At 40.0% G+C, this 12,705-nt stretch overlaps 1 protein-coding gene across 3 annotated transcripts; it reads left to right on the top strand.

The window, feature by feature from the left end:
- Positions 1 to 313: 313 nt before the first annotated feature.
- On the top strand, positions 314 to 10,482 carry LOC147321743 (uncharacterized). Of its 3 annotated transcripts, none has more exons than XM_086305874.1 (4): positions 314 to 565; positions 4,293 to 4,398; positions 6,132 to 6,560; positions 9,171 to 10,482. In XM_086305874.1, exons 2-4 carry the CDS (start codon positions 4,381 to 4,383, stop codon positions 9,744 to 9,746), a joined length of 1,023 nt encoding a protein of 340 aa, XP_086162000.1. In that variant the 5' UTR covers positions 314 to 565; positions 4,293 to 4,380; the 3' UTR covers positions 9,747 to 10,482. The 3 variants fall into 3 exon arrangements, with proteins under 3 accessions (XP_086162000.1, XP_086161998.1, XP_086161999.1); XM_086305872.1 differs by having other exon boundaries at positions 9,168 to 10,482; XM_086305873.1 differs by lacking the exon at positions 314 to 565 and having other exon boundaries at positions 4,231 to 4,398; positions 9,168 to 10,482.
- Positions 10,483 to 12,705: the final 2,223 nt, after the last annotated feature.

Genomic DNA, 12,705 nt, shown 5'->3' with positions numbered 1-12,705 from the left:
GATGGTGGATTATAACCTCCATTCAAAGCATTCAAAAAAGAGAAGAGGAAACTGTAGAGCATGTTATATTACACTGTGAGAAGGTAACTGATCCAAAACCTCAGTAACATAAAAATGAAACTGAATCTTATTGATTTACTGCAAAAGGACTCAAGAAGTGAAAGTTATCAGGCCTTATTCCAGTTTTTAAAAGTAAAGTAAATTGTTGCTGGTCGACGTTCCAGTTCACACTCCACACCAGTTGGTGGCGGTAATTCACCATTTTGTTGTTTGACAACGACAAATACAATTTGTAGGAAGACGAAGAAGAAGGGTTGCGAAACAAAGTAAGAATGTTCCATGAGAGGAGGTGTTTGCACAGAGAGCTGCTTTTCCATTCAAAGAGAATAAAGTAGTACCAACGTTTGGATCGATATCTGCATCGATCTGCCCACCCTTGTCTCCTGGATCGTGGCTGAGATCAGCGTGAACCACGTGGGTCTCTGCTCCCTGATCTGTTTCCTGTGTTTGGAAAGAGTTGCAGCTTCATCGCGGAGTTTCTCTCGGTTTGTGGGCTCATCTAAAGGTAAGCACCGAGCTAACTTTACTGTGAGTTCAGTTCATGTTGAGTTTAGCTCCTGAATGAGGTCTTCTGCTGCTCTCCTCGGTGTCTGTTCACAGTTTATTGTGAACACGTTGAGAGAAGAGTGAGAGAGTGTTTGGAGAAAAACACCAGCTAATCATTAGCTCAGCATGCTGGGAGAAGTTGGAGCAGAAAAGTCTTTTCATTGTCCCTGCAGCTGTTTTTCTGCCTGCACCAAACCTCTACAGCCTCATTTCTATTTGAAGTGATAACAGGAAATGGATGAGAGCGATCTGCTGCAGTATCAGGGTCACAATAAGTTTGTCCAGCTGCTGTGGATGAACACATGAGAGGAAGTGAAATGGCCTGTATTTGTCACAATGGCTGTGTCCCAATTCAGGGTCTGCACGCTTGAAGTACGCGCACTACGTACGGTGCGTACTATAAGTACGAGAAGTGCGGAAGTGAGAGGCTTGTGAAATGGGACGGTATACGCTTCGTCGCGCTGTTCAGGTTGCCTAGCAACCATGATACTAACCGCGAGACACGTTACATACAGCTTTTTTTGACAGAAATGAAGGAGAAAAGTGTTTTGTTAGTCATTCATTTTTGTTATGACATCACTTTGATTAGTTGAGTATCTGAGGCTGAGACCACGGGACTGTAAAACATGATTGTTGGGCTTCATTTCTGTGCTGAATAGTCATTTAAGATTAGTTAGTAAATAACAATTAGCTAATGTTGTTCATGAGACTAAAGTCATCTCACTGCGGTAATGTAAATATAATATTACTAAATCCCCATTTGCACTATTTGCCTATTTTGCACCACTATGCCTTCTTACTTGAATATTGTATATTGTATATTGCATAGCTTTTTTTTGTTATACGTAAAATTGTATTGTATTTATTTAAATTTATTTAAATTTTTACTTTTTAATTATTTTATTTGCATTTTTCTAATCACTAGGGTTTGAGAGTAACGCAATTTCTATTCTGTGTATGTCCTGTACATGTGGCAGAATTGACAAATAAAGTTGACTTGACTTGATATGGCCAATATTATAGTATTGTCAGATTATATATATATATATATATATCACTGACTTTCAGCTTGTTGTGTTTGTGCATATATGACTGACTTTAATTATTAAACATTCGCACATAAATAAGTGACGTCATATTCAGTACTTTTGACAGTTCACTCTTCGGCCGCTCCATCTTATTAGGGAAATTCCACATACATAAATGTAAGTTTCAAAACTCAACCCCATCATTTAATTTGTTTTTGATTGAAATTGAATATTACTTAAACTCTCTTAAATTAACTTCCAATAAAAAAAGTTTATCATTGATTGAAATTCATTCAGAAATGTTTAACGAATGAGCTGTCACAACTTTCAAGTACAAAGTTGTTATGAAGTCTGTCACATATTCCCCCCCCCCTTTTTTTTTTCTTTTTTTTTTTGTCCTTTATTTATTCATCCTTCCTATTTCATTGTACTGTATATTGTTACGCTTATTTGCCTTGTATGTCTACTGTACAAACTGAGCTGGAATGACTGACTGTTCACTTTATAATTTCAATAAAGTTTGGAAATAAAAAAGAAACCTCTTCGGCCGCTCCCTTCTGCCGTATTTTGCGGCAAAATTATCCACACTCACCACCGCGCTATGAATTGTGGGATATATGGGACCACGAAGCGTGCTCCGGACCACGCTTGATATTTGGGGAAATCGACGGCGCATTTGGAGTATGCATTTGAAGTACACTTCGAATTGGGACAGCCGTCGTCGCGTGGCGGTGACGTAACCGCACTTAAAACGCGTACTTCAAGCGTGAATTGGGACACAGCCAATAAACTTTATTGTCCAGCTGCTGTGGATGAACACATGAGAGGAAGTGAACTCCTACAAAGTCTCATTTTAATGAGTCTGGCTGCTGTAAAGTGATGCACAGGAAGATGTTAACAAAAACTAATGAAACAGATGAAAGTAAACAGTGTTCATATTTGAAAGCACAGAGAATAAAATATATTGTGGTGGTTAATGTGCAGCTCTTGGTGATTTGGAGAAATCATATTTTTAATCATGTTGTGGATTGAATGTTGGGTTTTATTTTATCTACAGAAGTTTTTCCCACCTGTGATCGTTCAGATTGATCTGTTGGGTTGACTTGAATCATGTGAAGGTTTAAAGCTGCACTTCCTCCAAAAAGAATAAAGTATAATCATGAAGAATGTAAAAATGTCTTCCTGTGTCAAACACAGCTGCAGTCAAAGCAGGAAGGAAAGCACTGAAACCGCTGATTAAAACTCGTTACTCAAAGATCACTGATCAATTTCCATGAGTACTATTCACAGAGAGTTGGGGAGTCACTGCAATCACAGCATTTGATCAGTGAGCTTTAATCAGTGGTTGTTGTTCAATGTTCATGGGGATTTGCATATTAATGCTCAATAACTGTCCATTGTTCCTTCAGTGGTGCTAGGGTGCTAACATGCTAAAAGCAGAGTTACTCACCCCTAGGGTTGCCAACCGTCCCTTAAAAAATAAAAACGTCCCGTATTTAGAAACAAAAGTACACGTCCCGTATTGAGCTAATAAGGGACGCACTTTGTCCCGTAATACAGTGATAATCAAAAGTAGTCTATAACTTTTAATGGAATTAACGCTTTGTTTGAAAACATAATTCCCAGCCCCTCTCCTGCTTTGTGACCAATGAGCTGACAGCACACTTATGACAATTCGAGTATGACAAGTCAGATTACCGCTTATCTCATTGGTCGAGGAAAGGTCGCTTACGGAGAAAATACCGGAAGACAACAGATGACCACAACAAGAAGCATGGCCAACAGGGAAACAAACGCCAACACTGCGGTGCAAGTCTCGGACGACAGTACACCTAAAGCTGGGCAGACACTGTGCGATTTTCAAACTGCACGATTGACTCGCAGGGGTTAGAAGTTGGTAGGTCACGATGCAGGGTCTCACCCGATGCTCTGATGCGACCCGAGTGCTCACACTGTGCCTCCATAAAATGAAGGTTATAACAGAAAATCTGTCGCTCGCTCCCTCTCTGTCTTTCACTCACACAGACACACCACCACCATCAACTTTGCTAAATTGCTAATGAAAACCATTAATCAGGCAGCTGTGATTGAGCAGCAATGTAAATCCCACTATTTTCACGGTTGTTGTGGTCGTGACATTGGCTGGTTGGCAGCCAATGTTAAGGAGCATTACCGCCCCCTGGCACACATCTCAGTGGACATTTAGATGAGAAAATATATTTGACACATTTTAGGAAAATAATAATAAAATAACAATAAATAAAATGAATGTTCCCTTTAGAAATCTTTTCTTTTTTTGGCTCTATAAAAATAGTTGTTTTTCATTTTCTCAGGCTCTTACAGCCTTACCTGTATCATAACAAAGTGTATAAACCCCAATCCACCTTTAACATGGTCCTTCTCCCAAACCTTCAAATAGGACTTTCTGGCCCTGTCATAGTAAAGGGCTGCTTAGAATATTAGAGCCAATGTCACAAAGTTCCTCCTGAAGTATAAGTGAGTGAGAGAGTTTCCTCACTTTGCAGCACAACACGTCTCACAAGATTTCTACAAGCAATCAGAGTGAAATTTGTACTTTGTGTTGTCAGATGAACATATGAGACACTTTGACTCTTCAGTGCAGTGTGGAGCCTAACAAAGATCTGTTTTGTGTCCCAGCTGATCAGCAGGAGGAGAAGAGTCTGACGGAGCAGCAGAGGAACATTTTCAGCCATCTGGACTCAGCTGAGTCACTACAGAGGAAACAATGAGCTCAACACAGGAGGTGAGGAAAATATCACAGTTTCACCAAATAATCAGTCACGTCTAAAACTCTCATCCTCCCAACCTGTTATATGACTGTGTTGTATATTATGTTGTTTTTTTAGACTATTATGTTTACAAACATTATTAAGTCACAAGCAAAGAAAGACTACACCACAGCACATGTGTAAGGCTTATTCATCGAAATTATTTAATAATCAAATGGACATAACATTTTGTTCTTCACCCCAAAAATACACATTCAAAGCATCACAACAGCAGCCCGAATGAAGGAAAATGAAGGAAAATAAAACATGTGTGTATTTTCTGTTGCCTACATTGTAGAGGGTGACTTTGCCTCTAAACAGGAACATGAGCAGGGAAGAGGTTAAAGTGGGATTGAGCAGGTGGGAACCCTAAAATCAGCTGTAGTGGCTCAGCGTGGGGAAAAGAATCACAGCTCACAATAATTTCTGTTGAGAGCTCCAGTAGATTTTCTTCAAGTACAGGCTGTGATCAGCTGACCTGCTGCTCTCTGTGGATGTACACAACTGAATTCAACCAGATGTCAGCAGATGTTTCATGAGCTGTCCTGGCTGATTTCCATCCTCTACACTGACAGTACACTGTCTTTATATTAGACACTATACTGTTGGTATGAAGGTGGAACTCAGTGAATGAATGTCAGCATCATGAGCTTCAGTTTAAATGAATCTCTGCTACACTTAATCTAACTGTGACATGAGCACCACAGTCACTGTGCACCAGTCACACACTGTTCTTTACTTTAAATCCATCACAGTTCAGCAAACGAACCTGTTTATCCTGCACTAACCTGCAGAGGATCTTCATGCAGTCTTTAAATAACACAGTTAATCTGCCTCAGATTGTTTTGCAGCATCTTTCACAACCTGAAAAAACACAATGTCACATGTACAGACCCAATATCTGATTTCAACACATGAGGACTTACATGTAAGCTTTAATCTCCAGTTGATCAAATCCCACTGAGCAGTCCTTCCCTTTAAATCTAACCTCTCTTCTTCCTCTCCTGTCCTGTGTGTCTTATCTTTCTCCATCTCTGAGTGAAGTTAGCTCTCTTCCTTTTCTCTCCCTGTGATGTACAGCAGCTGGACCTTTAGCCAGCAACACACTGTGAGACAAACTGCACACAAACAGTTTGTGTGTTTGCTGATGTTTGTTGATAGAAACGCTGCATTTGAAATTACCTGTTTGTTCAGGTGCTGTGCAAAAAAGAAAGAAGAACAACGTCTCACTTTAACTCCTGACTATGACTCACAGTTTTGCCTCTTTCATCTCTTTTTATGTTTCACACCCTGGTGATTAGTACACGATCAGGATTATTTCATGTGTTACTTTTCAGGCTCTAATTGGTTTGATGTTTGATGCCCTTAGTGATGAAATGACTCCTCTCAAATTTCTCAAACCAAAAGTAAAAAATCTGTTTTGTAAATACAATGAGTAGAAAGTCTTTTTTTTCTGTGGGGAGTAAAAGTAAAGAAAAAAAGGAAAAATATTTTAGAGTGTTTGAACAGTCATGAATTATTTTTAACACCAGGTTGGATGTAATGTGTTAGAACTACCAGCAGGTGGGGATAAGAGACCTTTAAGGTGTTTGGTGCCACACTCCACCTTCAGGTTTAAAACTAGTGTTAATGGAGGGAGTTTGAAGGTTGAGTTTGTTCCACGACTGCATTTCACTCACTGCCTCTGTTTGTATCTCTGTCACTGCAGGACCAACATGGAGCGAGAAGTCAGCGCTCTCAGGAGGCTGACAAACCTCACAGAAGAAAGGGAGAGAAAAAACACACCTGTGACGAGTGTGGGATGGGTTTTACTGGGAAGGCTAAACTAAAACGTCATCAGGTCATCCACACTGGAGAGAGACCGTTCAGCTGTGACTTGTGTGGAAAGACTTTTTCCTGGAAGAGTGCTCTAAAAAGACACCAACTCATCCACACTGGAGTTAAAGTGTACTGCTGTGATCAGTGTGGCAAACAGTTTACAAACAACACATTGTTACAACGCCACATGTTTACCCACACTGAGGGGAGACCTTACAAATGCGTCCTGTGTGAGAAGACTTTTAAAGCTCCACGTTACCTGAAAGAACACCAACAGATCCACACCAGAAAGAGACTCTACAAGTGCAGTTACTGTGAGGTATGTACCGTATTTCCCGGACTACAAAGCGCACCTGAATATTAGCCGCACAAGCTAAAATCAGAGGAAAATCCTGTTTTGTACATACATTAGCCGCACCTGACCAAAAGCCGCAGGTGTTTCAATATTGACTTATCATATGTAAGAGAATATGCACAAAGCGAATTGTCAGGAAAGAGATGGCTGTTTGGAGACACACCCCTTTTATTAATATTTTGAAAATCAAGTTATGGGTACATATTTGCACATGTGCTGTGCTTCATAAATGAGTAACAAATGTAGTACATAACAATAACCTACAGCACACCAGAAAAATAGATTCAGACTACCTTTTAGGCTCAGGTGCAGTGACGCGGCTTTAACAAGAAGAAAAGTCAGTCATTCACCACCATCTTCCTGCGCACTAAAACCACCAAAGTCCTCTTCTCCAGTGTCGGATACGAACAGGCTCAGGATGGCTTCGTCATCCACTCTCAGCTTCTTTCCTTCGTTGTCACTTTCAAAACCAAAGATAATCCTCATTGTCATTGTCAGTGTCAGAGTCGAACACCCTCTGAAGGGCCGTGGCGGTGTCCTCCTCTTCATTATGCAGCAGTCCAGCCCTTCGAAATCCGTTGGTGATCGTGGATGTTTGCACACTTTTCCACGCTGTCAGAATCCACCGGTAGAGTTGAGCACAACTTGCTTTTCGCAAGTTTATCGCCGCTCGTCATCCACGACTCCCGCTGAACGCATAGCGCTACTTTGAAGTTTGTTTTTCGCGCTACTTGTACAGCACTATGTTGCCTGGCGGATGGACATGTGACCAACATACCACTCTTGAACCCCGATCCTTCCGCCAGGCAACGTAGTGCCGTACAACAGCGGAACAAACAAAACAAATCGTCTTACGATATCACAAAAATCATGGACAATCTATAGAAAAGCCGCACCTGACTAAAAGCCGCAGGGTTCAAAGCTTGTGCAAAAAGTAGCGGCTTATAGCCCGACAATTACGGTATTTATATTGTTGTCATTTTAGCCTGACTGTTTGGAACAACTCTGCTCATTAAACTGTGTTAGCATGTTAGCAATTCTACTGCATGGAAAAGCAGCTCTGAGTCATTATTCAGATTTTCATTTCAAATTCAAAAATTCAAATTCAAATTTTATTTGTCACGTACACAGTCATACACAGTACGATATGTAGTGAAATGCTTGGACAACTGCTCGTGACCTAAAGAAAACAAAATAGGAAAAGGCTATGAATAAGATAGGAAATAAATATGAAAAATTAAAAAGGGTAAATTTAACTAGGAAGGAATAAAATATAAATTAAGGTTAAAAATGAAATAACTGTACAACACAAATTAGAATGAAGGGTAAATTTAACTGGGAGAATAAGATAAAATATATAAATTAAAGTTGAAAATAAAATAACTGTACAACAAAATACACAATATAGAACTATATAAGAATGTATGAAGAAATATAAATAAATATATACACAATAACAGCAGCGTGATTTAAGTAATGAAGTGATTTCAGTTGTGATTTTTGTTTACAGGATCATGAAAAACTAAAAGTGCTGAAAATTAATATGATGGTGTTATTTAATGTTCAGGCAGTTTCCTGGTATATAATGACATTGTTATTATTTCCACATAAATGGCCTTTTGTTTACAGAGCCTGATTCCTCTGTTAGGAGTACATGGAATAAAATAAAACACAAATGAAAATAAGTACAAAACCAAACATTCAGTAATCTTCTATTATGGTTAACAAAGTTGTGTTGTTACATAATAGTATTTTAGTATAGTAGTAGTGTTAAAATACTCATTTAATATTATAATTGCAGTGTCATGGGGGTAGTAGTGTTTTTCTTGTGTCCCATTCAGCTGAGTGTTATAACTACACAGTTAGTGTTATTAAATTAGTATTATTGCAGTGTTACATTAGTAGTTTTGCACTGTGTTGGTACCCTGCAGATATTAGGATAGTAGTACTTTAGTGCAAGTCAGATGTTATTGTAACATATTAGTAGTATCAGTATTAATGCAGCACGGTGGCACGGTGGTTAGCACTGTTGCCGCACAGCAAGAAGGTCCTGAGTTCAATTCCACCATCAGGCCGGGGTCTTTCTGTGTGGAGTTTGCATGTTCTCCCCGTGTTTGCGTGGGTTCCCCCCGGGTACTCCGGCTTCCTCCCACCGTCCAAAGACATGCAACTTGTGGGGATAGGTTAATTGGATAATCCAAATTGCCACTAGGTGTGAATGTGCGAGTGAAAGTGAGTGCGAATGGTTGTCTGTCCCTGTGTGTTGGCCCTGTGACAGACTGGCGACCTGTCCAGGGTGTACCCCGCCTCTCGCCCTATGACAGCTGGGATAGGCTCCAGCGCCCCCTGCGACCCTGAAAAGGATAAGCGGAAGTGAATGGATGGATGGACAGTATTAATGTAGTATTATGATGGTAGTATTGTAGTTTTTACAGCCCACTAAACTGAGTGTGTTAACTGAAACAGTAAAATGTAATTGGACGTCTGCAGAGATGCTCTTTATTTCAGGCGACGTTCAGGATAAAAATGTTGAAGGACTGACTTACACTGTGTCTTTGTGTCTTTGTTTAGAAGCAGAGCGACACAGATGGATCCAGTTCTCAACCCTGTCATTACTGTGGTGGTGGGAAAAACTTCCTCTGTGACCTTTGTGGAAAAACTTTCAGCCATAGAAAAAACCTAAAAACACATCAACGTAAACACACTGGAGACAAACTGGAACACTGCAAAGAATGTGGGAGAAGTTTCACCACATCAAGTAGATTAAAACGCCATGAACTGATTCACAGTGGGGTTAAAGAGCACCTCTGTGATCAGTGTGGGTCATCTTTCACCACTGCAGTCAACCTTAAAGAACACAAACGTGTCCACACAGGAGAGAAACCATACAAGTGCAGACACTGTGACAAAAGCTTTTCACGCTCATGTCATTGTAACAAGCATGAACGTACACACATGGAAGGAAACTACAGCTGTGACCAGTGTGACAAGAGCTTCAGGAATCTCAGTTCATACACCACACACAAACAATCCCACGTTACTAAAAAACTGTTTCACTGTTACCAATGTCCCAAAACATTCACTAAATTATCTGCTCTGTGCAAACATCACCTTGATCACTCAGGGCTGAAATCGCTCCCATCACAGTGAATCTGCAGAGACAGAAAGATCCTCTTCTGCTTTCAGGGTGAGACTCAAAACTCCTGAGATCAGGCTCCACAGAGTTCAGATGGAATCTCCTGTAAAGATCTGATGAGGCAACTATGAATGAAAATGGTTCCCTAGTTCCATTTTAAGCTTTCTAAACTGTTCTACTTCAGTGTTCATGTCGAGTGGTTTGCTTTGCTTCAGCAGTTGGATGAAAAAATCTGTTTTCATGTTATCAGTGACCTCCTGACCCAGTATGAACCTTCCAGATCCCTCAGGTCATCTGGATCCGGTCTTTTATCAGTTCCCAGAGTCAGAACCAGACACGGAGAAGCTGCATTCAGCTTTTATGCTCCATATATCTGGAACAAACTCCCAGAAAGCCTCACATCAGCTGAAACACTGAGTTTATTTAAATCCAGGTTGAAGATTCACCTGTTCTCAGCTGCATTTGAATAAAACACCAAATCCACACTTTTAAGCTTAAATTTCAAAACTTACATTTTAACTACTGATTATATCTACTGTTCTGATTTTATCTACTGTTTTTTTAATCCATTTTAAATCATGCTTTTCATTTTATTTTATTTTTTTAATGTGTCTGTAAAGCACTTTGAATCACCTTGTTGTTGAATTGTGCTATATAAATAATCTTACCTTATCAAGTTTTTATTGAATGTATTTTGAACGTGAAGTCTTGAAAATGTTAAATAAACATTTAAAATGTTAAACAAAGAAATAGTTTGAGCTGTGATTTCGCTTCCTGTTTTTCAGAGTAAAGACTGAAGTGACAAATGGAAACGTTTACAGTCACAGTCAGATGAACTGTTTTCAGTGGCACAGATGGAGGTTCATCAGAGGAGGAGACTTGGCTGTTCTCCACTCACACTGAACAGGGTTCCTGCAGCTTATTAAAAATCTGAAATGTAAGAACCTGAAATGTAAGAAAAATAAAATATTCAAAACCTGACTTCCGGTAATGGCGGCAAAGTGAGGAGACCCGTGCTTCGCGAGCTCAGTTGTCTTTTTCGTTAAATACTCTCTGTAAATCCAAAATAGAACTTACGTTTTGACATAGTTCGTTTGGGAACATATGAGAACGCTAACATGCCTAAAAAACTGAAAAAGGACAAACAAAAAACTACGTCTGAGGCACAAGACGAAAGCGGGGTGGAGGAAGGGCAGATGGACGCTATGCATGAACACGAGCAAGAAAAGCAACCTGCAAACCCAGAAATGCCTTCTACCTTGGACCTTTTAAACGCTATTCGATTGTTCAAGCAAGAGTTCCATACTGAAATGGGTGGTATTATGTCAGCAATAGGAGCTGTTCAAGCTGATATACAAAAATGTGGAGGGCGAATTGACGAGGCTGAAAAAAGAATCTCCAACGCGGAGGACGAAATCACCTTATTGAAAAATGATATGGAATGCCTTGAAAGACAGGCCAAATTTCTATCTAAAAAGGTGGAGGATTTGGAAGGAAGAAGTCGGCGTAATAACATCCGAATCCTCGGCATCCCTGAGAAAGAAGAAGGTACAGATCCACGTACTTTCATGGAGAAGTTTATATCGGACATTTTGAAAATTCCCCCTCCTGTCCTGGAGAGAGCGCACAGGATAATCACAAGGCAAAGCTCCATTGCAAACCAATCGAGAACTTTTATAATTAAGTGCTTAAGTTACAGAGATCGAGAAGGCATCATGAAAGCCGCTAGGACGACAAAAGAACTGACGTATAAGGACAATAAGATAGCCTTCCTGCCGGACCTGCCTGCAGAGACATATAGACATCAGCGTCAGTATGATGGTATGAGGAAGAAGCTGCGGGAGATTGGATCGTGGAAACATCGGATCATTTATCCAGCGAGGCTGCTTTTGACCAACGAGGAACGTACGCATGTATTCGATACACCAGCGGACGTGGACGCCTACATTAAGAGCCTCAATCAAGTACAAGATGTTTGATAAGGTATATGATGGTAGATCACTAACTCGTAAATACACTAAGTGTATTTATGAACCATAATGGACAGAACAATTTATTATATTGCCAAAGGGTTGTTATACAATGCTGGGTTAGACATTGGTTGTTTTGTTCTCTTAATAAGAGTTACTAGTAATTTCACTTATTGTGTCAAATGTGTGAGAGTAAAAACTTGACAAGGTGGATTTATTTCTATTGTTATTATCTTTTTTTTTCTTTAGTTAAATTCTTTTAATCAATTGTAATTACTTTAACAACTGTTGCTAAATGCAGGTGAATAGTTCCTCGGTTTAGGGTGGACATGTTCCAAGAAGAGGGCGGAAGTAGTTTTGGGGTTAAGGGATGCCTGTATGTTCTTACACAGGCTGGGGTGTGGGAAGGGTTGCTCTCTCAAATCGGTAAATTCTCAACATGGTACAATACTTTTCTTTTGTGTATATACAGTGGGGCAAAAAAGTATTTAGTCAGCCACCGATTGTGCAAGTTCCCCCACTTAAAATGATGACAGAGGTCAGTAATTTGCACCAGAGGTACACGTCAACTGTGAGAGACAGAATGTGAAAAAAAAATAAAAAATAAAAAAAAAAATCCATGAATTCACATGGTAGGATTTGTAAAGAATTTATTCGTAAATCAGGGTGGAAAATAAGTATTTGGTCAATAACAAAAATACAACTCAATACTTTGTAACATAACCTTTGTTGGCAATAACAGAGGTCAAACGTTTACTATAGGTCTTTACCAGGTTTGCACACACAGTAGCTGGTATTTTTGGCCCATTCCTCCATGCAGATCTTGAGAGCAGTGATGTTTTGGGGCTGTCGCCGAGCAACACGGACTTTCAACTCCCGCCACAGATTTTCTATGGGGTTGAGGTCTGGAGACTGGCTAGGCCACTCCAGGACTTTCAAATGCTTCTTACGGAGCCACTCCTTTGTTGCCCGGGCGGTGTGTTTTGGATCATTGTCATGTTGG

The sequence above is a fragment of the Aulonocara sp. 'chitande type north' Nkhata Bay genome, linkage group LG9, assembly GCF_057382095.1.
Source record: "Aulonocara sp. 'chitande type north' Nkhata Bay isolate Kocher_YH1m ecotype deep benthic linkage group LG9, A_spYH_male_GT1.1, whole genome shotgun sequence".
In the NCBI taxonomy this organism is placed as follows: domain Eukaryota; kingdom Metazoa; phylum Chordata; class Actinopteri; order Cichliformes; family Cichlidae; genus Aulonocara; species Aulonocara sp. 'chitande type north' Nkhata Bay.
The sequence above is the reverse complement of the archived record's forward strand: the minus strand, read 5'-3'. Positions and strand labels throughout refer to the sequence as shown.